At 40.2% G+C, this 27889-nt stretch overlaps 1 protein-coding gene across 4 annotated transcripts; it reads left to right on the top strand.

The window, feature by feature from the left end:
* On the top strand, nucleotides 1-27450 carry LOC144679019 (activity-dependent neuroprotector homeobox protein 2-like). 4 transcript variants are annotated; one of them, XM_078539240.1, is made up of 5 exons: nucleotides 1-144; nucleotides 1481-1590; nucleotides 20884-21002; nucleotides 22191-22280; nucleotides 23447-27450. In XM_078539240.1, exons 3-5 carry the CDS (start codon nucleotides 20895-20897, stop codon nucleotides 26123-26125), a joined length of 2877 nt encoding a protein of 958 aa, XP_078395366.1. In that variant the 5' UTR covers nucleotides 1-144; nucleotides 1481-1590; nucleotides 20884-20894; the 3' UTR covers nucleotides 26126-27450. The 4 variants fall into 4 exon arrangements, with proteins under 4 accessions (XP_078395366.1, XP_078395367.1, XP_078395369.1 ...); XM_078539241.1 differs by lacking the exon at nucleotides 1481-1590; XM_078539243.1 differs by lacking the exon at nucleotides 20884-21002.
* Nucleotides 27451-27889: the final 439 nt, after the last annotated feature.

Raw genomic sequence — 27889 nt, 5'->3', positions numbered from 1 at the left:
CTTCCAGGTGGAATCGAGCGCCATTTTGTCAAGAACGTTACGGTTCTGAAGTGAATTTATGACAAAAGATAAGAAATTAGAAAAAAATCATTAAGCATTTGACTGCGCAACAGCGAGCAGCGGAAAGTTGGAAAACGGGTTAAGGTTAGTCGGGTCAGCGAATTTGGCGCGCAATGTTTTGAGTGGAAAGGGGGTGGGGTGAATAGCTCCCTCTTTCAGCTCTGCCTGGTAGTGAGGGGCTGAGGTAGTGGCGCCGCTCGCTATCACTTAACTCGCAGTGTCCTTCCCCACCCCAAACTCAACAGGAGCCATGCGCGTCCACTCCACTCTCCCCCGCCCCACCCCCAAAACAAACTGCACCTTTAACTCTCATTGACTAAATTGGGTACTATTACTCGCAGCTGGTTGGTGCGAGTGTGCTTGTGGCTGAGCTGTCTGGGGTTTTTTTTTTCCACTCCCCTCTCTTTTTCTCTCTCTTGCTTTGTATCGCCCGTGCCTTGTAGATAAGTACCAGCCAACAGGTGAGCGAGTTCACTGCAGCCCGGCGACTGGCTGCTGCCGGTGCGGGCGGTGGCAGTACCTGGGCTTGCACCTCCCCTTTCTCCCTCTCTGCAGAGGATGTCTTCAACTTGTTCAAAGGCGCAAACTTGAACCGTTGGTTGTGACAACCTGCAAGGCTGGGAAAAAAGAAGAGATTTTCCCTCGCAAACCAGACTACCGGTGTGAAGTGTATGTGTGCGAGTAGAATTCAACACTTACTCCTGCGCGCTAGTCATTACCTGACAATTGCATTGAGCATTTTTAAAGTAACTTCCATAGGTACTTAACTGTGTACTTTTTTTGAGATTTTTTTTTGGGGGGGGTGGGGAGAGGACGATGGCGGCAAACAATAAATTGATTTCACGCGAAACACATTTAATAAAATGTGGAAGAAATAGATTCATGCAGTTGAAGTATCTTCCAGAAGTTGACATGTTCCTCTGCCCGTATGTAGTTGATTTATTGTAATCACTGATTTGACTTGGTGTACTTCATTGCACTCATTTGTAATATATTGAAAAATAGTGGGGTATAGGAAGAATTTACATTTTTATGTATAGTATTGGTGAAACATTGCCCTATGACTATTGCCCTAGAGTACTTGCAGTGTTGTGTTCCACGTGATGGCAAACTTTTATTTGATCAAAATTTTAGAATCACTTTCATACATTCTCGTGATTCTGCAACAAAGTCAAAAATGTAAACATTTGCCGTAAATATAGCCCATCGGTAGTCAAGATCGAGCCAAGTTGGTTGCAAGTGTGAGATGCTATATTTCCCTTAGGGATTACTAAAGTAGCAATTTAGAACATTCATTGAATCGTAAATTAACTTGATTTTGGCTACTATAGCAGTGCTTAAGGCATGGTATGTACCTTTTTTTGATCAGTATAGTTTCTTAAGCAGTTTTTTACCCTGATTCTTTTTTTGTTTCTTCCAGTCTGAGTACAGCTAACCACGTGATCAACTGGTATTTATTCTATTTGACGGGGCGCTCAGCAAATGCCAGTGAAGGCAAGCCAAGTGGGGGCGGGATTTGGCTTGTTTCAGGTCAGTGTTAACCACGTGACTGTTTCCGTGGTAACTAGCTCATTGGGTTCTGAATGGTGTGATTGGTCTCTGGAAACAAGGTGATTGGAAAGTTGATTTCTCATTGGCTAGTAAGTGCTACACTTTATTGGTTGGTTATAATCACGTGACAGCAAATGAATTACATCATGAAGGCAGTGACATCAGAGCAGCTTCAATTGTTAAATAATTTTTCATTGGATGTAAAACTAATTACATAACACGGAAATGGGCCATTTGGCCCAACTGGCGTATGCTCCACCGGCTGTTTCATCTCCCTCATGTAATTTCTCTTGAAGACTTCGCCTCACTATTACCATGTGGTGGGAAGTTGCATTTTCTGGATAACAAAGTTTCTGCTACATTTATTAATGATTATCTTATATTTATGACCCCTGGTTTTAGACTGTCACAAACGGAAGCATCTTTACATATACCCTATCATACCCTTTCATATTTTTAAAGATCATATTAGTTCACCTCTCTTTTCTAGCAAAAGGAGCCCAACCTGTTAACCCTGTTGGTCACGCCCTCTCAGTTCTGGTGTCAGCATTGTGAATCTTTTTTGTACTTTCTCCAATGCCTGTATACATACTTTTTGCAATATGGCGACTAGAGCTTTTCACAGTATTCTACAGTCATGTTACCAGGGTCATGGTTTGGGCTGTTGCACTGTTCTTTTACAAATGAGATGTCATGCAGGTAAATATGCAAAGGCTAACAGGAAATATATACTGCATATAATACAATAAATGCCCACTTAACTTTGCAGACCACTCCATGGGTAATCACTTCTTTATTAAAGCCCAAGTATTCATACAGGCAGCCTTTTTCTTCATTTACCTAGACCAGTGTTTTCAAATGTTTGCACCTAGCCCCATCACTCATGACCATTGACGGGTACCATGGAGGCCACCTGCAACTAATTATTCTTTCTTGGGAGCTCAGGAATTACTGACACGTTTTTCGAGATCCCTGGCCTAACTTTAAGATAGTATCGGCTATCCAAAAACTGTACACGCAACTGCATCCTAGCAGAGGCGAAAAAAGTTTGAGTAACCAGTTACTAAGCCAACAAATAGACAATTAATGACCCCCCTAGTGCCCAGTGACAAGACCAAGTTGTATTAGTACTGTACCAAATATTGCTGTAAAATGAGGTGCCATTGGCTGCAAAATTTTTCTCCTGCCCATCCCACTGGCCAGCGCAATTCTTGTAACTTTTAAAAATTAGTATATCAGTACAAATCAAGATATCTTTAGTCATTGTGTAGGTCATTATTACTTTTTGCTGTTGAAATATCTCAGTGATTGGCTTAGTTATGATTCTTTAGCATTGGACTTCCAAGTTGAGACCTGTTATCAAATTTTACTTTCGACTCTCTTTATTTTTCCCACGGGCTTTCCCTCAGTGATATTTTAGTCTCAGCTGAATATGGGATGAAAAATTGGTGGGTAGGAATCTTCCTGCACTGTTTTTTAAAAAAACTCACTAATTTCCATCATTGGTATTTGAGTGATTGCCCTGTTTTAAGGAATGTGGCTGCTTGAAGAATTTGACAAAATCAGTTGACTTCAGTGATTCTCCACAACTTTATTGAAAATTATATTGTCATTGGTTTGGTGGGAAACTGTCTCGTTTGCTACTGTGGTTGGCCCTTTATCACCAGATCGCGCTTTGCCTCTCCAAGTTCCTCTGCTTTCTTCTCCTTCAAGCACCTCAGCTTGTTCTATGCCTTTCATCTCTTCTATAAAACTCTTGTTCTTAATTGCCCAGTCCTACAGTGTTTCTCTCAGATATTCTCCCTCCTTTCTTCTCTCAGACTCTGCACAGAGTGACTCTTCAGCTTTGCTGAACTTCTTTCTCAATCATCCTTGCCTGTCTTCTCTGATTTCATTGCCTTCCAGTCCTGCGCTACATATATTAATAGACAGAAAGAACATGTACACACATTGCTTCTGTTTCAGCTAGTTAGTCATTTGCTTTGCTGATTCATTCTTCAGGGCAATGTCTTGATCAGTCAGAGTCAAGCTGCCTGGTTTAAATTTCAAACGATGCTTGGCAGTTAACTGTCAGTCACCATCAACCAGTGCATTTTCCATGGCAACGTCTCTACCAATCAGCACTCTTCTCATACAGTATAAATTGTTGTACCCTTTTTAAATTTGGTATTCTTGCGAATTGTCCTGATGAGTGCAAGATGAAAAGCTTTGACAAAGTCTCTCTTTTCAGCTGTACTAAAGTCCTTATTTATAGCTGGTCCATTTCTAAAGGCATTATAGCAAAATCGGAGGGAATGTCAGTTGGTTGTCTCCGTGTACTTTGCAGCCGCAATGGTTTCTATCGAAGTTATTGCCAAATAATAGTCTACCTTCCCTATTTGTTTAAAAAATACTGGAAAGGTTTTAGAAATAACAAATGCACTATAAACAAATACATTATAAACACTGCTGCATGATCAATAAGTTAACTTAAATCTTCACTTTGGGGAAGAACATTCCAAATATTTGAAAAATCAATGTAAGATGTTCACACCTGGCTGGCAATCAACTTGTGCAACAGTACCAGGAAGCCAAGCTCCCAGTGACCATATGCTAAGGTGAATGAGAAATTGAGAATCTATTGACCTGGTTTAAAAGGCACTGGACTTTCAATGCTGAGTGGTAAAATTCAGTCAATCTGCGCTTTAAGCCAAAGTTTGAATTCTAAGACAGAAAAGGACAGTTGGGTTCAGAAGGCTGTGCTGGGGTGAAAGTGTGCTGCAGGCTGTACATTTGACACTCTTGCCCTATGCTCTGGAATCCCCTCCCTACACTAGTCCATCTGCTTTTTGTCGCTCTTCCTTTGCCTTGACATCTTTTTTTCTGATTATACTTTCATTAAATGCCTTTTGGATGTCTTTTACGTTAAAGGTGCTATATAAATCCAGATTTTGTTTCTCAACTTTCAGAAGTTAAGGTGATAGGTTGCTGCTACAAACTAAACTAGGAAAACTTTGATGTTGAAAATACTGATTGGAATTGCTCGTTGACATGGAAAAGGAAATTAGTATTTTAAACCAAAAGTTCAATGTTTTAAAACCTTTATATCCTACTTTTAATTAATACACTAACATTTTCAGGCCAATGGAAATCTTCAATCCTGTTAACATTTCATACAAGGTTTTAATTCCATCTTGTTAGCTAAACATATTTTAATGGTTCAGCAGTGCTGAGGGTACTTTGGGGTAGTAAATGCTAATTGTTGAGCTTTTTATTGGAACAGAAGTTGGAAATACATCTCTAATCAGAGAGCATCTGTTAAGAAAAAAACACAATTTAATGACCTTTTAGGTGTATACCTTTCAGAATTCTTATGAAGAGAGCACAGCCAAAATATCATAATGCGTCTTTTCTTTTAGTGATGCTGATTAAGCTGCTGTGTATTTCTAACTTTTTCTGTTTCAGATTTCCAGCATTCGCAATTTTACTTTATTGGCTGCTGAACAACCCAGTGCTGATTTCAAAAACTCACTTCAAACAGAATCTATCCCCTTCTCAACAGCCTCTGGACTTGATTGCTGATCAAGACCACACTCTAGTATTAGAATGCCAATCACAGGATTTTGCAATTGTTTATCTTTGACATTTTCTTATCAAATGGTCTTTGGGTTCAATAGGATGAAATTGCTGAAGATTTGAAAATGTATTGAAGGAAATAAACACAAGTTAGCAACTGATTTTGCCTTCTCTGTAAACATACAGACAGATGGACCTAGTTTTTAGGAGATTAAGTAAAAGTCGATTTCTCTTCTTTGCAAGTTCAAACAAAACTACTTGTAAGCACTGATGCACGGTATGTGCAGGGAGCACTGCAAGGCACGAGCGCTTTAAAGTGCGGCGCTGTTAATGCAAGGAAATGCGAATATGTATTGAAGCCCCTGATCACTCATATCTTGTAACAAATTGCCCTATAACATAACTATTTCTAAAATTGAGGTGGAAAAGAAACTAATCAAGATTTTGAAGAACATAATCAAACCATGTCATGACAAAACATTTGATTGAGACCTTTTCTTCAAATGGTTCTTGTGTGGTGACTATCATGACCATCTGTTTAATTGTTTAGTCCCTGGTAATTCTGCTGATCAAACCTCGTAGAAGGTGAAATTCCCTGCTCACTCAAATGTCAAAGAATATTGCTTTAATAGTATATCCCACACTATGAAATTTGACTGGCTGTATTTTACAGAAAATCTTGTCTCAACAAAGTGGAGTTGCAAAACTATATAGAATATTTGGTCAATTGTATGCTTCTCCATTGTGAGCTAGATTTCCTTTCATACCTAAATACCTGTCAATTTTTAAACTTTTTTTTTACACACACATTGTTTTATTTGGCATTAAGTGCTGGAATTATCTTCACTTTTTGAACTTTCTCAATGTATTGCTGTCCATTTTTTGATGATAAATTGCCTAATTTTGAAACAAATTTCAGAATACCCTTAGGAATTAGACCTAAAAGGTACAAAGCTCCCATAGTCACTGTTCTTCAGTTAAATCCTGGTACTTACATTCTCTTTTCCATTGTCATTTAGTTTCTTGGATTAATGTGCCATTTTCATGTGTTATTAGAAACAATCTATTTGGAACCATATTAAATGTTTTCTGATGCAGAATTATTCTTCTTCATATCTGTAATCCACTGAATATCCGAAATAGGATAACTCTCAGGATCCCTGTCTAATACAGTGAAGTAGGTTTTCTATGAGGCAGCAGTGAAGATTGATTTGGATGTTTAAAAATTCATTTTGGAGTGTGTTGTTCCCCGACTCCAATATTCCAGGATTGCACATTCCAGAATGGTCACCCCACAGCTGCAGAGTTCAGGAAGATAGTAAGTTGTTGACCATCTGGCGGAGTAGTAAAATAAAGGCCATGTAGGAATCCTCCGTGAGTGTGGGAATCACAAACCGGTATGCAGTGCTAATACTGGTGAAAGTCATGACACCTTCAAGGAGTGTCATCTGAAACAAATCCAGAGCACCTTGGAGCAAAGCACTGCACAGTGGATTAGCCAGTCGGCGAAGTAGACATGTTTCTGCAGTTGCTGACGTGGGTGTTGAATAGGGTGTTTCCTTTCTGGCGCCAGTGTAAAAGATATCTCTGAACGGGTGCAGTACATTTTGTGAAGATAAGGAGAACAGCCAGCAGCTGTGGTCCATGTTGGAATCAACATGGGAAGGAAATAGCTTGAGGTCCTGCGTTTAGGGTTTCACAAGATAGTGAGGAAGTTAAAGAGTATGACAAAGGTGGTACCACGTGCTATTGACTTACAGGAGCAATAAGATAAAACAAGTTGTTGTGTGGCTGGAGAAATGATGCAGGGGAGGCCTCAGATTTCTTGGGCAGGAGAAGATTGGCACATTGCACCTTAACAGAGCTGGGACCAATGCCATTATGGAGTAGTTAACTATTGCTATGGGGGAGGGTATAACTAATTTGGAGTTGAAGCAGCACCTGCATGAAGCATCATGGGAAATGAGAGTCATAGAGACTTGGGAGAGACAAACAGCATTAGCATAAAGTTACTCAGAAGTAAGGATCATGTGGGAAATGCAAGGCAGACTAGGATGAGTTTGGAGTGCATTTTTGTGCACAGAGTGAGGTTAATAAGGTTGATGGGCTGCCAGCACATTGCACTGTGGGATTATATAGTGGTAATAGAGACCTGGCTTAATCAAGGGGACTTTTGATTACATAGCATTCTGGAAAGATAGGGAAGCAAAAAAAGGGAGGGGTTTGTGGCAGTATTGATCAAACTTACTTTTGGAGGGATATTCTTGAGGGTTCAAAAACAGAATCTCTGGCTAGAATTAAGGAACATTTGAGGAACTATTGAGCTGCTGCATGTGCGCTGTAGGCCACCAAATAGTGAGAAGGACATAGAGGATTAAATTTTCAGGCAAATTTCAGAAAAATGCAAAAACTTTGCCTTGATGGTAATAGAGAATTCCAATTATCCTAATATAGACTGGGAAAATAATAGGCAAAAAAAGTGAGGTATTTCTGAAATGTGCATGAGAACTTTCTTGACCCGTATGTTTCCAGTCCCACAAGGAAGAAAGATTTCTGGGGGAAAATCTGGGGAATGAATTGGAAGGAGCTTTTGGGAAATGGTGAAAAGGACAAGGAATAATCAAACATGGAAATCCTCAGTTGGAGGAGAGTTACTTCAAAAAGGTCCTGGCCCAGGTGGATTGGAATCAAGATTGGCAGGTAAAACAGGAAATGAGTAATTGGCCTTTTTAAAGAGCAGAGAGTTCAGCTACAGGCTGGACACGCACCCTCACCTTTGAGTCAGAAGGTTGTGGGTTCATGTCCCACTCCAGGACTTGAACAAAAAAAAGTCAAGAACTGTGAATGTACTCGAAAGAGTTACAGGCTGGACACATTCCCATAGGAGGAAAAGAGAGGGCATCTAAAGCTAGAACTCGGTGATGAAAGATTGAGAGATTCAAATGAAACAGGTTTGCAGTAAATGTAAGGGCTCAATACAGGAGAAAACCACATTGAATGCTGAAAGAATTGTTTAAAAAAAAAAGGAAAAAAGAATGGATGAGAATAGATTAATGGGTAACATAAAAGAGGAACCAAGGTCTTTGACAATGGTTGTACTATTTACATATTTATAAAAGAAAAGGGGGAGGGTCGATTACAATCCAAAAAGATTATCTTGTGGAGAGTCCCTACGGTTCAGTGCCAGGACTATTGCTTTTTGTTTTGCTATATATAAATGATTTGGATAGAGTAGTTAAAAGTTTCAAAATTTGCTGATGGTCAAACTTGGAGGAATGGCAAATGGTGAGGATAACAGCAGTTGACTGCAACAAGACATAGCAGGATGGGCAGACAAATGGTAGATGGTATTTAGTGTAGAGAAGTGTAGGATTATGTAGTTTGGCAGAAAGGATAATGGGAGACAATATAGGCTGAATGGCACAGTTCTAAAGTGTGCAGGAACAGAGGGATTTTGGAGGTGCGTGTACATAGATCTTTGAAGGTGACAGGATATATTGGGAGCGGTTAGCAATCTGAGATCTTGGGCTTTATAAATAGAGGCATTGAGTACAAAAGCAGAGATGTTATGCTGAACCTTTATAAAGCACTGGGTAGGCCACAGCCAGAGTATTGAATCTGCTTCTGGTCACCATGCTTTAGGAAGGATGAGGGTCCTTTAGAGGGTCAGAGGAAATTTACCAGAATGGTTCCAGGGAGGAGGGATTTTAGTTACAAGGTGATGTTGGAGAAATTGCAGTTGTTCTCCTTTGAGCAAAGGAGATTGAGGGGGGATTTGATGCAGGTGTAGAAGATTATGATGGGTTTGGATAAGGTAGACTAGGAAAACCTGCTCCCATTTGCTGATGGTGCAAGGACAAGGAAACACGTTTGAAGTTTTGGGCAAGAGATGCAGGGAGAATGTGAGGAAGAACTTTTTCCAGGGAATGACCTGGAACTCGCTACCCACAAGAAAATTGAAAGCAGAGAGGATCAATGATTTTGAAAAGGAACTGGGTGGGCAGTTGAAGGAAATAAATTTGCAGGGTTAAGGGGGTAGAACAGGGGAATGGGACTGACTGGATTGCTCTGTGGAGAGCTGACAAGAATTCTGGTGCAAATGGCACTTTCCTATGCTGTAAATGACTCTTAACAAGGTAGGGTGTGTGCCTCAGGAACTAAATGAATACTTGGCATTTGTCTCCAGTAAGAGAATGCTGCCAGTGTCACAGTAAAGGAGGAGGCAGTAGAAAAATTGGATAGGATAAAAAAAGATAGAGATACTTAAACAAACCGCTCTCAAAAGTAGAAAAATCACCCAGTTCAGATGGATGCATCCTGGGATGTTAAGAGAAGTATGGGTGGAAGTTGCAGACACTCTGGCTAGTTTTCCAATCCTCCTTTGGTTATAGGAGTGGTACCAGAGGTCTAGAAGATTGCGAATGTTGCACCCTGTTCCTGAAAGTGGAGAGGGATAAACCCAGCAACAAAAGGCCAGTCAGCCCAATGTCAGTGTGAGGGAAATGCTGGGAGATAATCTGAGACAAATCTAATTGACACTTGGAAAAATGTGACAAATGGCACCCAACATAGATTTGTGAAAGGCAAATCAAATTTGAATTATTTGAAGGTAGTAACAGAGGGGTGGAGTTGAGGGTAGTGTCATTCAAAAGTCCTTTGATAATAGGCTTGTTCGCAAAATTAAACCTCATGAGCTTAAAGGGGCAGTGGCATTGTGAGCAACAATATTGGCAAATAAGCAAAAATCCAGACAATAATAGTGAGCAATTGTTTTTCAGAATTGGGGGAAATCTACAGTGATATTCCCCAGAGGTCCATATTGGAACTATTTTTGATATTAATAACCTGGACCTGGATATCCATGGCATAATTTCAAAGATTGTAGATGACACGCAACTTAAATGTAGTGAACAGTGATGAGGATTATAGACTTCAAGAGTACATAATCAGATTGGTGAAATAGTCAGATACTGAGTAGATGCATTTTAATGCAGAGAATTGTGAAGTGATGCATTTTGCTAGGTGGGATGAGGCAGGGCAATATAAACTCATGTATAATTTTTAAAAAGGATGCAGGAAGAGAAACTGAGGGCTGATTGTTTACGAATCTTTGAAGGTAGGAGGGACTGTTGAGAAGGCAGTTAAAGCGTAGGGGATCTTCGGCTTTTAACAATAACTCAGTATAGTGTAAACCCATAATAGTATAAACGTGTGAAAGTTATGCTAAACCTTAAAAATATAGCTGTGGAGTACTTTGTCCAATTCTGGCCATCAAAAGAGATTTACTAGAATGGTTCCAGGAATGTGTAACTTTAGTTAAATGGAGGGATTGGAGAAGCTGTGACAGCTTTCCTGAGCTTAAGGGGAGATTTAATAAAAGTGCCCAAGTTTTGATGGAGTATAGAGGGAGAGGCAGGGTGTCAGTTTTTTATTATTCTTTCATGTGGGTGTCACTGGCAAGGCCAGTACTTTTGCCCACCCTTAATTGCCCTTGAGCTGAGTGGCTTGTTAGGCCATTTCAGAAAGCAGTTAAGAGTCAACCACATTGCTGTGGGCCTGGAGTCACATGTAAACCAGACCAGGTAAGGACAGCAGATTTCCTCCCCTCAAGGGCATTAGTGGATCAGATGGGTTTTTACAACGATCAATGATAGTTTCATAGTCATCATTTCTGATACTAGCTTTCAATTCCAGATTTATTAATTGAATTTAAATTCCACCAGCTGCTGTGGCGGGATTTGAATCCCTGTCCCCAGTACATGAGTCTGGCCCTCTGGATCACTAGTCCAGTGACATTACCACGATGCCACCATCTCCCCCTGTTACCACAACACAGATTTAAGATAATTGTTGGAGGAATCAGCGCTGAGAGAAGGGGAATTTTTGTTTTGTAAAGCAAGTTGTGATCTGGAATGTACTGCCTGGAGGAGCGGTGGGAACAGTTCAAGCGTGGCTTTCAAAACTGAATGGGATAAATGGGACTAGTTGGACAGCTTTTACAAAGAGCCAGCATAGGCATGATGGACTAAATGGCCACTTGTGCTGTATTTTACATTCCATAGACGAGTTATCAAGTCGAGAGTCAATACTACTTTCACTTAAGAAATAGTTCATTGATCTTCCACCAAGTAATACTCCTAGTTGTTATTTCGCGCTCTCAAAGAATCCCATTTTTCATTCAGTTTCTTCTGAGAAGTTTATAATGGATATAGTTGGACATGAGGTTAGCACTCCCTGTGTCCTTCTTGAATTTTGACATAAAAAATTATGATAAAAGAAATTGAAGGCTAACCGACTGTTATGGTCGCTGAGAAAATGCTAGTTCTGCAATCTAGGGTCAAAAACCCAAATTTATATTTGCTTGTGTCAAAATTCACAAACTATCCCACCTTGACTCAGCATAAGGATGAGAGAATAATATGAAAAAGCTGTCAGACTTTGAGAGCCTTCTCTTCTACTTAGGCATATTACTTATCTTGTATTCTTTTTAACTTAATTGAATCCCATTTAGATTCAACTTTGATGGATCCCAGTTGAGCAGCTTTGGAATGGTCTATTCCTGGATTAATGTTTGACTAATTGGGGGCACAGATTTTTCCGCACCAATCTTGAAAGAATCAGACGGAGCTTTCAGTCCCTATTGATGTAAGAACCCTGTGGAAGAACTTTGTTCTTATCTCAAGGTTTCCAGTTACAATCCACATTCTAAGATAGAACCCAGAGCATCAGCGATTCAGAAGATTAAGCTGTCATTTAATGACATGTATTTTGGGAGTTTTGCTTTATTATCTTTTGAGATGCAGAGAATATTTATGCAGCACTTTACCTTGGGTCAGCAGCACTGGCTGAAAGAGTAGATTGCCTGCAGAAGCAGTAACCTCAGCAGACAAAGTGGTCTTTCCTCACTTCAACTTTGTTACTGTAATGGTTTCACTCATTCTGACTAGTGACCATGTTTTGGCAGAATATTGTTGCATTACACATTTCAGTTCTACAATTAAGTTATAACAATTTGTATTTATGTGCACCTTTAATATAGGAAAATGTCCCAGGGTGCTTCACAGGAGTGTAACCAAACAAATGTTAATCCAAAGAGATATTAGGATTGTGGGAAGGGATTGGAAGCAGTGAAGAGAGTTGCAAGACTGTTGATGGATTTGAACATGAAGGTGAAAAATTTCACGTTAAGAAGTTTGTGCACTGGGAGCCAGTGTAGACTGGTGAGCATTGCAAGATGAGAGTTAGGATATAGAAAGTATCGTTTTGAATGAGCCCATTTGTAGGGTGTAAAATGGGAAACTGTTCAGGAGAGCGTTGGAATAGTCAAGTCTGAAGATAAAAGCATGGATGTTGATTTCAGCAGCAAGTGGACTGTAGGGCAGAGATGACTCATGTTACAGAGATAGACGTAGGCAGACTTGATGATGGAGAAGATGTGGTTTTGGAAGATCAGCTCCAGGTCAAATTAGATGTTCAGGCTGCAAACGGTCTGGTTCAGCCTGGGATAGTGGTCAGGGAAGGGAATGGAATCAGCTAGAGAATGGTGTGGACCTGAAGACGATGGCTTCAGTCTTCCCAATGAGAAAATTGTGGCTGGAATGTTGAGAAAGCAATCTGTTAAGCGGCAGTGGAGAGGTCAAGGGAGGTGGTGTTGAAGTAGAACTGGGAGTCATCAGTGTGTGTGTAACGTGACGGGTCCTTGGGTGATGTCTCCGAGATGACACCAAGGCTCAATTCCAGGATAGAGCTAATAATGTGGAATGGCATTACAGGATATCCTTTGCCAAGACTGGATAGTTAAGAGGTAAAGTTAAGAGTGAAACCAGATGAGGGACCCACCAAATCGGACAATGGAGGGGAAGCATTGGAGGATGGTGTGGTTAATTCTTTGGAGAGATGGGGTAATGCACCATGGTCAGCCACAAGGAATGTCATTTGTAACTTTGATTAGGGCCATTTCAGTGCTGTGGCAGAACGCATACCCAATTGGAGAGGTTCAGGCATGGTGCTGCAGGAAAGGTGTGCATAGATTTGGAAGGACTTTGAAGCAGATGGGGAGTTGGAAATACAGTGGTAATTTGCAAAGCCAGAGGAGCCAACACTATGTTTTGAGGGGCCCATGTAAATGAATGTCATCTCATCTGAAATAGACCCTTACTTTAACTTAATCTATATTATGTATAACATATATTAATCTTTACATGATGTTCAGTTCTGTTAGTTTCCTGGTAGGTAAGATGGGTTAAAATTACACCCTGGCACAGCATGTAAAATTTAATATTGAAGTGTATAGCTTTATTTGTATGCTTGCAAGGATGCAGCACAATATTTGGAAAATTTTATTCTAAGCATTTTTAAAATTGACCCTAGATAAGCTGGCATATGAGAACTATTACAAGGTGTCTATTTACCCTTAACGCCAAATTGTTTTTTGATAAAGATCTCTCATCAGTAACTGCTCTTAATCATCAAATAAAATCAAAGGCTTGGAAAGAGGGAACCTTAAAGCAATTTTTGGGGGAATTTTTGCAAAGTTATAGAACAGCTGTATTTTCTCATTAGATATTACAAAAACACTTGCCCTGGGATTGAGAGAACAATTTGTTCTGACCCAGGTTGGCCGGTGTTTAACTATCTTGTGCAGTAGCTCAAATCGGGCTCTCGCCAATGTGAGAGATTGCCCTCTGTTCATGATGTCCTGTTGTTTTTCAATGCACTATTTTGCCCCACAATTTCACAGGACTGGAATAAGAAGTTAGAGGCGTAACACTTCTAAGCAAGTGCAGAAACAAAGAATTCTTATGTCCTCCTTTTCCTGTGTCACCTTTCACTGCCAATCAAATAACACTATGATTTTTCAAAGATCCTCATTTTTCTTTAATTGAAATTCCTTTTGTCCAAAATTAGACTTCAAACAGAAGTTACATATTTCCCAATATTAGGTTGAGTTTTATTTATTAAATTAAAGACATTCAAAATTTTTATTTGAAAGCCTCAGCATCTCACAAAATCAGAGATTTGACTTGACAATTTTATCTAAAATTTAAAGTAGATTGTGTAGTCTGAGCATGTGCAATGTACAGATTTTGCCAAGCTACATCAGTACCATGTTATTCAGGTAACTGCTAGCATAATATTGTCTATCTTCTAGAAGTTTTTGCTTGATTTGTTTTGAGTATTTTCTTTATGCATGAGTGAGAGAAAACATTTCTATTGATTATATGCCTGTTATCATTTTCTTTGATAACAGAGAAAGCATTTAAGCTGAGTGTCTTCTCATTGAGTTCAGTATTCAAAAAAAAAGTTAAAACAAGCATCCTGTAATTACCTTTTATTGTTTTGGTTATACTTCAAAACTGTAAACGTTTTATTTACTGACACTTGCTAACAATTAAACTTTGATGCTATTCTTATCTTCATTGAGTGCTTTTATATTTTGAGCAAATGGATAGATGGGGAAAAAGTGTGTGGAGGAGGAAAAAGGGGTGTGGAGGTCACTGGCCCCTCAACTTGCCTTTGGATGGAACTAGGGATGGGAGGGGAACATATATGGAGAGATAATGATGAGGGGCAGAGGAGCATATGGGGGTTAAGTAATGGGAAGGAAAATATCTAGGGGATCTTTAAAATTATTTATTTATAGAATCTGAGCTTTATTGGTAAGGCCAGCATTTATTGACCATCCTTAATTGCCCTTGAGCCACCACCTTGAACTGCTGAGTTCCTTGTGGTGTAGGTACATCCACGGTGCTATTGGGTAGGGAGTTCCAGGATTTTGACAGTGGAAATATATTTTGGAGTCCGAGTGTGGTGGAAGGCAGATTCAATCAAGACTTTTAAAGGAAAATTGAAGTTAAATTTGCAGGGTTACAAAGAAAGGGCAGGAGATTGGGACTAACTACGTTATTCTTACAGAGAGACGATATGCATAGAAAGGGCCAAACGGCCTCCTGTAAAATGACCATTCTATGATTCTACTCTATAACTCAAGCTGGTGTGTAACTTGGTGGGAACTTGCAATTGGTGATGTTGCCCTGTGTCTGCTATCCTACAATTAGGCAGTAGCGGTTGTAAATTTAGAAGATGCTGGCAAAGCCTTGGCTAGTTGCTGCAGTGCATCTTATAGATTGTAATACTCCGGTGCTGGTGGTGGAAGGAGTAAATGTTTAACTACACCACTGGCATCTACCTGGCTCTGGAAAATTGCCCAGGTATGCCCTGTACACACAAAGCAGGACAAATCCAACCTGGCCAATTACTGCACCTCAGTCTACTCTCCATCAGTTAAGTGGTGGAAGGGGTTATTAACAGTGCTATCAAGTGGCACTTGCTTAGCAATAACCCTGCTCATTAACGCCCAGAGTCACTCAGCTCCTGAATTCCCGAGGTGAGGTAAGAGTGACTGCCCTTGACATCAAGACTGCATTTGACAGAATGTGGCATCAAGGAGCCCTAGCAAAACTGGAGTCAGTGGAGTTACAGGGAGCTGGTGGCATAATGGTATTGTCACTGGACCAGTAACCCAGTGGGGATGTCTGGGGATAGGGTTCAAATCCCACCACGGCACCATGGAATTTAAATTCAATGAATTAATAGTCTGGAATATAAAGCTAGTCTCAATGATGGTGACCGTGAAACCATTGTTGATTGTTGTAAAAACCCATCCGGTTTGCTAATGGCCTTTAGGGAAGGAAATCTGCCATCCTTACCTGGTCTGGCCTACACGTGACTCCAGACCCACAACAATGTGGTTGACTCTTAACTACCCTCTGAAATGGCCTAGCAAGCCATTCAGTTCAAGGGCAATTTGGGATGAGCCACAATAGCTGGCTTTGCCAGTGACACCCACATCCCATGAAAGAATAAAAAAAATCAAGGGGAAAACTCTCCAGAGTTGGAGTCATACCCAGCACAAAGGAAGATAGTTGTGGTTGTTGGAGGTCACTCATCTTAGCTTCAGGACATCACTGCACAGGTTCCTCAGTAGTGTCCTTGGCCCATCCATCTTCAGCTGCTTCATCAATGGCCTTCCTTCCATCATAAGGTCAGAAGTCGGGATGTTCGCTGATGACTGCACAATGTTCACCATTTGTGACTTCTAAGATACTGAAGCAGTCCATGTCCAAATGCAGCAAGATTTGAACAATATCCAAGCTTGGGCTGACAAGTGGCAAGTAACATTCACGCTACACAAGTGCCAGTCAATGACCATCTCCAATAAGAAAGAATATAGCCGTCACCTTTTGATGTTCAATGGCATTACCATCACTGAATCCCCCCACTATCAACATCCTGGGGGTTACCATTGACCAGAAACTGAAATTGACCAGCCATATAAATACTGATCTACAAGAGCCAAGTCAGAGGCTAGGAATCCTGTAACGAGTAACTCACTTGCTGACTCCAACAACCACCCCCCAAAGCCAGTCTACCATCTATAAGGCACAAGTCAAGAGTGTGATGGAATACTCTCCACTTGCCTGGATGAGTGCAGCCCCCACAACACCCAAAGCTTGATATAGTCCAGGACAAAGCAGCTTGCTTGATTGGTACCACATTCACAAACATTCACTCCCTCCACCACAGACGCACAGTAGCAGCAGTGTATACCATCTACAAGATGCACTGCAGGAATTCACCAAGGCTGCTTAGCATCTTCCAAACCCACGACCGCTACCATTGAGAAGGACAAGGGCAGCAGACATATGGGAACACCACCCATGGAAGTAATTCTCCAAGTCACTCACCATCCTGACTTGGAAATATATTGCCACATTTCACTGTTACTAGGTCGAAGTCCTGGAACTCCCTTCCTAACAGCACTGTGGGTGTACCTACACCACAGGGACTGCAGGGGTTCAAGAAGGCAGCTCACCACCACCTTCTCTAGGGCAACTAGATGGGCAATAAATGCTGCTTTTTCTTGTAGTGTTGGAGCTACTCTCATCCAGGCAAGTGGAGAGTATTTAATCACACCCCTGACTTGTGACTTGTAGATGATGGAAAGGCTTTGAGGAGTCAGGAGATGAGTTTTTTTGTGCAGAATACCTAGCCACATATTGCTGTTGTAGCCACAGTATTCTGATTAATGGTGACCCACAGGATGCTCATATGGGGTTTGGTGATTGTCTTGCTGGTTAGGCTTTCTTGTTGGAGATGGTCATTCAGTTCAAGCCTGAATGTTGTCTAGGTCTTGTTGCATGCAGGCACCAACTGCAAAGAATTCTAGTAAAAGAAGTAAGATGAAGTTTTTTATGTGAATGCATAAAGTATTCATAATATGATAGATGAACTAGTGGTGCAAATACAGATAAATGATGAACAAGGTTGGGAAATAAATATTCCAGGGTGCACAACATTTTGAAAAAGCAGAATAGAAAAGGAGTAGCTGTGATAGTGAAGGATGTCATAAGGACAGTAGTGAGAAAGGCTCTTGGCTCTGAAGATCAGGAAATGCAATCAGTATGGGTGGAGATTAGGAATAACAAGGGTCAGACAGTACTGGTGTGAGTAGTTTATAGGTCCCCTAACAATAGTAATCTCTCTGGACAACGCATTAAGCAAGAAATAATTGGCACTTATAACAAAGACAATATAATAATCGTGGGAGACTGTAATCTTTGTATAGACTGGACAAATCAAATTGGCTAAAGTGGTCTGGATGATTTTGTAGAATGCTTTTGTGACAGTTTCCAATATGTTGTGGAACTAACTAGGGATAAAGCTATTTTAGATCTAGTATTTGTAATATGGCAAGTTTAATTAGTAATTTCATAGTAAAAGCTCCTCTGGGAAAGAATGATCATTATACAATTGAATTCCATATTAATTTTGAGTGGTATACTCCATTCCCAAACAAGAATCTTGCACTTAAACAAAGCCAATTACTTTGAGTATGAGGGGACAACTGACTAAGCTTGATTGGGTAAATAGCCTAAAAGGTATGGCTGGAAACAAGGGGCTTGTAATGTTGCAAAGAATAGTAGTAAACCTGAGGATTGGGACTGTTTTAGAAACCAGCAAAACGTGACCAAAATGTTAATGAGGGGAAAAAATAGAATGAGAAGAAATAAGCTAGGAATATAAAAACAGATTGCAAGAGCTTTTACTGAAAGAAATAAAAAGGAGAGTAGCTAAAGAAAGCATTACTCCTTTTAGAGGCAGATACAGGAGCAATCATCATAGCGAGTGAGGAAATGGCAGAGACATTGAACAAATATTTTAGGCTGGATTTTGCTGCAGGCTTTAGCTTCCCAGCATTAGAACCAAATGGGGGCCCCGAGCCAGCACTTGCCAGCAGCAAGACTGGCTCCATAGTTCTTCAGGATATGGCCTCCAAATTGGCTGCTTCTGTGCTTGTTGCCCTATTGCAGGATGGAGGGTGGCCCTGCGGCATCAAGAGCCTAATCAGAAGGTCAGCATCTCTGGACCCTCTGCATCCCCACCAAGGAGGCGGGCGCTCCTGAGATAGGTCAGTGACCGCTGGGCTGCATAGCTTGAAGAAATAAACAAAATCTAGACTGGCAAATCCATTGGGATGGAGGGGAAATTCCTCCACTGTATCGGATTGAGCACAATTGCAACCTTTCGTGTTTGCAGCCCTGAGGCTGCAAAATCACCCAAAATTTGAGACCTTAACCAGTGTTATTGGCTACCTGCAGTCAAGGAGTGGGCAGCCAACGTGATTCCCACCCTGAGTAAAGTTTCCCGGGAGCAGGAATGCATCAGACGCTGCCCTGACTTGGCTTGTTCCCATTTCCCTACTCTCCTGCTGGCGAGCCCACTATCACTGGGCTGGGAAGATTCAACACTTTGACTTCTAATGCGAAGTCAGCCACACTAATTATGTACTAGAAATAAAGGGTAACCAAGTGGCTAATAAGGGTGCGGATCTTTAGGCAATTAATATCAACAGACAAAAAGTATTGAAGAAACGTAAGGGACTAAAAGCTGACAAATCCCTGTCTAAATCCTACGGTTCTGAAAGATGTAGCTGCAGCAATAGTGGATGCACTAGTTATAATTTTCCAAAATTCTCTCGATTCTAGAACTGTTCCAGCAGATTGGAAGTTACATACTGCTACTCCAGAAAGGAGGGGGAGAGAAAATGGGGGAACTACAAGCCAGTTAGCCTGACATCAGTTGGGAAAATGCTGCAGTCTATTGTTAAGGAAGCCTTAACAATCCACTTTGTCTGATCATTACTATGATTTTCTAAGTCACCATTGTTTTATGAAAGGGGAATCATGTTTGACAAATTTGCTAGTCTTTCCGAGTCGCTAGCTAGTTGGGTAACTAAAGGGGAACCAGTAAATGTAGAATACTTGGGTTTCCACAAGGCATTTGTTAACATGCCACACAAAAAGTTAGTAGGCAAGATAAGGGCACTTGGAGTTGTGGGTAATAACTTGGATTGGTTAACAGGCAGGAAGAAGTGCGTAAAGATAAGAGGCATTTTCAAGTTGGCAGGCTGTGACTACTGAAGTGCTCCAAGGATCAGTAGGGCCTCAGCAATTTATAATCAGAGACCAAGTAATGTATCCGAGTTTGTTGACAATACAAAGTTAGTTGGGAGTATAAGCTGTAACTCTTTCGAGTTATCAACAGATCGCATGTAACTCTTTCGAGTACATTCACAGTTCTTGGTTTCCGGGAGTGGGACATGAACCCACAACCTTCTGATTCAAAGGCGAGGGTGCTATGAACTGAGCCACAGCTGACACCTCTATAAGCTGTAAGGAGGACACAAAACTGCAAAGAGGTATAGCCAGGTTAATTGAGTTAATTAATCCTGTTGTAGCTTCACCCCATTGGTACCTGACATTTGGGTGCATCTGATGTTGCTCCTGATGTGCTGTTCTGCATTCCTCATTGATTGAGGGTTTATTCCCTGCTTGATGGCACTGTGATGGATATGCTGGGCCATGAAATTACAAATTATGGTGGAATGCAATTATTTGTTGCTGATGTCCCACTGTGCCATTTGAGGCAAGTAGCAGAATGAGGGGGGAAAGAAGTGGCTTGAGAACATGTTGCACTTCCCCGATGCAAAATGCAGCTTGCAGCCATCAGTGACTTCTAACCCTTGCATGGCATCTGCCATGTACAGTCTCGCCCTCAGCCCTGCCCCCAGCTGTATGAAAAGAGCAAGGCATGGAAGTGAAGAGACCAGTAAAGGGGAGAGAGAGATGCACAGAAAAAGAGACCGAGAGAAACAGTAACATGGAGATGAAAGAGAGCTTGCAATATCTGGCACAGTGGGGTGCAGGAGGAATGCACTAATATATTAAAGCCCAATAATTTATGTCCATCAGCGTGAAGGATATATGTGCTGGTGAATGAAGCACTTCTGATATATCTTTTCTGTATAGAGTGCTCCTGGGCTTGGTGTATGAATAAAGAGTATTTGTCATTGACACAATCATGTTCATTAAACCCAACTTGAAGAGTTTTTCTTACTATACCAGTGCAATGATTTTTAAAGTTAATTTCCAACATCAGTATTCTGAGTAAAATTACTAACTTGAAAATTTGTGGTGCACATCTGCACTGGTAAACAGCTAAGCCAAGACATTTGGACCAATGGAGCGATGCAATTGATGAGTGGGAGATGGTGCTTTCGCCCTTTTGGCTAAGTCCTTATTGGGACCTATGTTTCAGAAGTGAGAAGAATTTGGTTCTAACTTAATGCTGACCTGACTTCCTTTGTTTATTCAGTGACAGTAAAAATGTATCAGCTTCCTGTAACCAAGCTGGAAACTATCAGGAAATCTAGAAAGAAGGTGAAGAGGATCCTGTCAGATATTGGTCTTGAATACTGTAAAGCACTATTGGAGGTATGTGGCAAGGTATACCTGTAGAAACTATCAAAAACATGTAACAATGTCTCATACAGCAATGAAGTAAGTTTGTAATGTTAAACTGAATTGTGCAAAAAATAAAATCGGGAATCTTTTTTCCATAAATTGCCTTATGGTGTATTTTAAACCGTTTTAGCTCTTTGGTTTATTCTGGACCACATTCAAGGACAAAAGACCTGTGTTATCTCAGTCGTTTGAGGATGTTTGGTTATGATTTCAGGTTGCACTCCCTGTTTTACTTATCCACCCTCTATCTTTTTCCCTATCCAACTTGAACACTGGTTGTTGTGGTTCTACTGTATGCTTTATCATGCCCTAGCTGGGGTAGTGGTCTGTCTTTCTGGAAGGGAACTCAAGCGGAAATGTCACCAGTGCAGTGCTTTGAATAGATATTTTGAGTGTGCACCAGTTTATTACTATACCTCAACATAAAAGAATTTGATAAATCTGACCTGGTTACACTTGTGGCAGGTTGGGGGTAGGTGATGATGGTGGGTCAATATTGCTGAAGAAGACATTGGCAGGATTGATAGTGAATAGAACTTCAGTAGAGTGTATTGAAATGAAGAAATCATTTTTCAGGTCATGACAAACCTTGCTGTACTAACTGGTCTGAATGTCAGAGAATTGATCTCTATGGTCTTTCTATTTTTTTGTGCACTCCCCAATGCTGCTGTGCCATAGATGTAAATGTTTATCCAGGCTTCCTTGTTATCCTTGATGTGTGAATAAGTTTTCTGTGTACATACAAGTGCTCAAATGCTAATATTGACTTCACATAAAATATATGTTCTAGGCTTCCTAAGCTGTCAAAATGCCAAAATAATGAGCATTGGGGAAAAGTGTTGAGCTATCAACAAAACTTGAAGCAGGGTGGCATTTTCATTTTCTTTTTCTCTTCTGCTGAGTACGCGCATTTCCTGAAGTCCCTTGCATGTGCTGTGCCTGTGTCCTGGTCCAGATTGAATGCAGTGCTGGAAAACTCTTTATTTGGATGAATGCAATATTTGTTAATTGGTTGTGTGTGCTTGCTGTGAGCTGTCAACTTAATAGTACTCTCCTTGACATACACTCTGAATTTAAAAAGACCTTCGTTATTTGACATTTAGAACCTTTTTTGAACACTTGAATGTGCTACAACTAAAAATGTTTATATATTTGCAGGAATTTAAAAGTTATAATCCAGGGGATTACTACATTAAGAACACATCATGGAGCGATTTTTCAATATGGCAACCAAGTAAAAAGTCAAAGGTAATCCAGATGTTTGCTAGAGATTTAATTTATGCACCTAAATACAAGAATTCATTTTCCTAATACAACTTTTTTTGCTACATCATGACTCCATAACAGAGATAAAGAGTTGCAATGTGCTTTGAGGTTTAGGATTGTTCAGTAAGCCTCAAGCCAGTTATCAGAGTTTATCTTTTTAATTGGTATGTCATAATCAAGCTTTAAAAATAAATATGCAATCTGTAGTTTCTTAATGTCATTTGATATATGCAACTTTAAATCTCTCTGAAACCAACTTTTGCAAATCCTGTTGGGCAGAAAGTATACCTTTTGAAAGCTGTAGAAGAAAGTCACTGTTCAAGAATGTTGCTTTGGATCTGATATTTGAATAGAGAAGTACAAAGAGCATATCTTAATTAAATATTGAGGCTAAGGATTTTGTATTGATTTGTTTTTGGCTGAAAATTACCATATACGATGAATTGCGGATAGGTGGGGGAAGCATGGTGGTTCAAATCAGATATATTTTCTTGGTAATTTACTTGCATCTCCTCATGTAAAGGTGATTCCTATTTCGGACTATAGTTTCATGGGTGCCAGTCAGCTCTTGTCAAGGGCTCATTATTTACTTGTGAGCCTTGATGGTCACAGTCAATGGCCAAGCTCTGTCCTGACCTGACTCCCTTTTTAAATTGCTGCTATTTGCTAGATAGCAATCAGTAGTGAAGGGGTGAGTGTCCAACCTTTTCCCCCAACTCCTTCCAACCCTGGTTAAGATCCAATAACGGTGCACATCTGGGATTCCCTGATTCTTGTGCCACTGGAGGAGTGCTACATTGTCAAAGGTCTTTTGGATGAGACATTAAACCAAGTCTGCCCTTTCAAGTAGATGTAAAAGATCGCACAGGAATGTTTGAAGAACAGGTGAGTTTTCCTGGTGCCCTAGTCAATCGTTATCCTTGGACCAACAATTAAATAATTAGATTATCTGTTTTTTAATCTTATTAGCGCTTGCGGAATCCTGTGTGTAATTTGGTTACATGTTTCCTGCATTTTGGCAATAGCTACATTTTAGAAGTACTTTGGCTGTAAATGGCATTGGACTGTCATGAGGTTGTGAAAGGTGCTATGTAAATCTCTCTCATTTCTGTTCCATTTAAAAAATGCATTTTATTTTTTATTTGTAGGCCTACCGAGCAAAACCATATTGCTGCAGCCTGTGTGATTTTTCAACAAAATTTATTTCTGCTTACAAGAGTCACATGCGATGTTCCCATGAGGATGAAATGGATGTGGAACTGATGGTTAGCTGTCCTAATTGTACATTTATCTCTCATCCCAAGAGCATGAAGAAACATGTTAAAATATTCCATTCTGATTCTCGGAAAGTGCACAGTGTTGCTAACCATGTGAATACAGATCAAATAAGACAGATCCAACCCAAAATGTTTCAGGGCAAAATGTCAAACCTAGTCCAGCCTGTTTATTTTTGCCGAGTATGCTCATACAAAGATGTATCATTGTATGCCATAAAGAAACATGTTTTTCTCTCTCACTTTGGCAATTTAGTAAATACTTACATTGGTCAGGTAGAGGAACAGGTACTACTTTCTGTATATAAGTACTTTTGTAAAGGATGCCAAATGAAAATGGTCACCTATGATGCCTTACTGTATCACATTCTGGATAGACATAAGGAAGTGGAAGGTCCAGTAAAAGCTACAGTTGGACATATAACAGAGCTGAGACCTAGGCTACACATTGCTCCTAAGCCTCAGATGAACAATGCCTCTCTTCCAGTGCTTCCCAGTGTGGGATCAGCAGTATCATCACCTAATGCCATACTAACTGGGCATGTGCTTTCCTGTGTGAAGTCCACTGCATCGACACCCAATGTCAGACCAATTGGACCAGTATTTTCATGTGTGAAATCGCCAGCCAATATTACCCCACCTGTACCATCAACTTCCTGTGTGAGATCACCTGTAACAGCACCCATGCAACAGACAGTTAATTTATTGACACTTCCTCAAAATATTAAGCCAGTATCTTTGGGTTCATTAAGGCCAAATATGAATTCTTTCCCTTTACCAAACAATATAATTCCAGTAACTGTATCCACAGCTGGTGGTACTCCAAAACCAGCACATGTTAACCTTGTGTCTGCTACTTTTCAGGTCACCCAGAATAACCTCACAATCCGAGCAGTAGGTCCAGTCCTTCCTCAGGCGTTTTTGATGCCACAGGGATTGACCATGGACCATACAGTAGGAACCAGTATTCCAGGAAATGCCCTTTCAGCTGGTTCACAAACAGTGAGACATTTGATCCAGAGCAGCAAACATGTCAATGGTGTACCTGCATACACTCTAACCCCAGTTCAGTTTTCTTTGCCTATTGCACCAGGTGATATAACGGGTAACAAAGCTGGGGTGATTTCTACAACACAAGTGCCACTTAATATTTCCCAAACAAATACAATTACTTCTGGTTCTCAACAACAAACAAAAGGATCTTCCCCTGAAATTATAGGTACATCTGGAGCAGTGGGACAGAAACGGAGTGCACGAGTACCTACAATTGTAGATTTGACAACACAAAATACCAAGGCTCAGCAGTGGAAGAGTTGCTCAGTGTGCAGTGCATTGCTGCCACTGAGTGCTTATGATAATCATGTTGCGACAGCACACAAAGTTGTGGAATGTTCTGACAAACCTGAGAAGATTGTAGCCTGTGCTACTTACCTGCAGAGAGTACGTGCTCACATAAGTAAGTGTCTTTTCTGTAGAAGCTATGTGGATAAAAATGTGCTAATTTCCCACTTACTAATGCATGGCCTGACTTGTTTATTCTGCTCTTTGACATTCCATGACCTCTCAAAGCTTTCAGAACACGTGAAGGTCTTGCATGCTGGGCTGAGATTTGAAGCTGTTGAAAATGTTAAAGATGGAGTTTCAACTACCAATGAAATAAATGGTGGCAGTTTTAACTTTACTATTAAGTTGCCAGAAGCTAAAATGGGTCCTAATGACATTCACTTGACACTTATTCCAAACAAAATGTCTTCTCCTCATGCACCTTTAGTAATTGAGGTATGCAGACAAAAAGAAGAAATTAATGTAAAAGATTCTATAGTAGAAGAGCCTCAACGTTCAAAATGTCCCTTTTGTTCAAAACACTTCTCAAACTCAAAATATGAAAGCCATTTGCAGGAAGATCATCACGTAGCATCCATGATTCATCCACTGCTGAAAATACCAGCTTTCAAGTGTATTCACTGTCTTGGTGTGTACACAGATAGCATGACATCTTCAACAATATCTCTTCATCTGTTGCGTTGTAGAGGCCTTAATAAACAGCAAAATAACACTTTGCAAAAAAGTGGTGTTCAATCGAAGCGTGAGTTTCCAGAAACTGCCAAAAAGTACAAGAATGAACTTTCAAATGGGGATAAGAGAGATTTGGCATTGCCTCCTCCTAAACGAATAAAGGCTGATGTGATGGGAAACACTTATGAAGTTTCCCCTGTGGCACTGAATGACACTGCAAGCACTTCACATTCTCCACCATTATCAGACCCATCTACAGTCTTGGCGCTGGTACCAAAAGGCTTTGAGGAACGCTCTTATGAAGAAAGGAAGCTATTCCTACTTGACTACTTTCACAAGCAACCATACCCCAGTAATAAAGAAATCGAGATGTTATCTTCAGTCTTGTGGCTGTGGAAGAGTGATGTTGCCCTTATGTTCAGCACTAAACAAAGGCTGTGCTTGAAAGCAATGAAGTACAAACCATCTGTGCTTTTGGGATTCAACATGACTGAATTAAGGAAAGTGAAACACAATCTAAAACTGGGTGAGATTTGATTGTGAAAACAGCTGCCAAGGTTTGTACAAACTTGCATAAGCACTCTGCATCAAGCAGAAATGATGGCATGGGTGGTCCACAGATTTTGTGGCATAAGCACAGGGAGCCATCTGTACTCTTGGACAATCAAAGTAGAAGAGTAAATGGGCAGATCATTTTGCTTTTGGGGGGGGGTGGGGGGGCGGTGTGCCTTTTATTCCACACTTTGGCTAATATTACTTATTGTTGGAAACTAGAGGCCAAGGTGAACCAATGGAAATGTCTAACATGAATCCTACCTAAAGCCAAAACTGTTGTCATGTTTATTTAAAACCACTTAATATACTGTCTGGTTACTTGTGGTTTGCAGAAATATGTAACCTTATATATAAAAGCAAGAGGAATTTGTTGGTATTACGCAACCGTACATGATAGGTTATGCTGCCAGTATGTTGCTGCAGGATGAGATTAATGTACTACCCTGTGATCTTTGTTCAACCACATTTGCAAAGCAATCCATGTCTGCCTTGCCATTTATATATTGTTTAACATGGTTGATGTGGAAGTCTCCTTCCTCTGGGAAAATGCATTGAAGTATCTGCATTCAGGATAGCAAGAAAAATGCTACAACTTTGGTCATGCTTGCTGCAAAGTTGCTTTTGGCATAGCCTTTGTTGCCTCTTTGCACAAGCATTGCTTTGCTCATTTTATTGTTTCAAATAATTATTAATGAGGGTTTTAACTGCCTCTTTCCTTGTTTTATCTACTTTGGCAGAATTTGGTATTTAACCCCTCAATCACTAAACATCAGACCACTCTCACTGCCCCATAACTAATAAGCATTGCAAATCATTTAAGCCCCTAAAGTAATTTCCAATTACTTGCATTTTCATAAAATATTTAATAAAAATGAGGTTTTACTGCAGAAGATTTGGGTGTTGAAGTTATAATAAATATGCTCCAAAAAGGACACATTGTGAGTAATTGCACCAATGACTAAAAGGAATCCTAGGACTGTTCATTTAAAAAGCAATTTTTGTTGCTGCATTTAAAGTATAAGCTATTGTTTTCTACCCTCATCTCAATTCTAAAATGTTTAAACACAAACAACTTTTTTGTTAAACTGATTTGATACCTGCTACTGTATTGACTCTACTAGGCAATAACCTAACAAATGTATAGGAATGGAGGAAATGAATAACGAATGAGTGCTGTCTGATCACTGGACTGGACGTCTGAACATTTCAAAAATAGGTTGCTTGTTATTTAGGTAATGCTCAGACGTGACATTGATTTTAGTTTTGATGCTGAAGAATTTTACATAAACTCAAATCTTGTTTCTAAATGTTGTCAAGGTTGCATGTTTTTTCAATTGAAGGCTGCTTATTAGAATATAATCTGAAATGTATATCATTCCTGAATGCAGATTTAAGGGCAAGAAAATGATGCCTACCATTGTCAACAGTAAACTGGGTACATTTTACAGATAGGAAGGCTCCATCCAAGTTGATGTAACATTAATTTAAACAAACAACACTCCTGTCCACTACCTTTTTTAAAAAAAAGTTCTCATCTGAAATCTTTTCCCCTCTACTCCAGAGTGCCATGTACGGGTTACACTAAGTGCTAGCTTTCTGTCAGTCTAAATCTGAGCAGATTCATTTGCAGTTTCCTAATTATGAAACTTGTGCTCCTTATAGAGTCTTAATAGCGCTTGCAAGGGCACTTTTTTCAACTAATAGAAATTGCACCTAATAGCATTCTATAAAGTTGAGTTTGGAATG

Source organism: Cetorhinus maximus, chromosome 3 (assembly GCF_964194155.1).
Source record: "Cetorhinus maximus chromosome 3, sCetMax3.hap1.1, whole genome shotgun sequence".
NCBI classification, from domain to species: Eukaryota; Metazoa; Chordata; class Chondrichthyes; order Lamniformes; family Cetorhinidae; genus Cetorhinus; species Cetorhinus maximus.
This window is presented reverse-complemented; position numbering and strand designations above follow the sequence as displayed.

Excerpts from the sequence above, each read along its gene's own strand:
- LOC144679019 (XM_078539241.1), top strand. The coding sequence starts at position 20,895 with ATGTATCAGCTTCCTGTAACCAAGCTGGAAACTATCAGGAAATCTAGA. Across the intron at positions 21,003-22,190 it reads ACTGTAAAGCACTATTGGAG|GAATTTAAAAGTTATAATCC; the intron begins GTATGTGGCAAG and ends ATATATTTGCAG. Across the intron at positions 22,281-23,446 it reads AACCAAGTAAAAAGTCAAAG|GCCTACCGAGCAAAACCATA; the intron begins GTAATCCAGATG and ends TTTTATTTGTAG.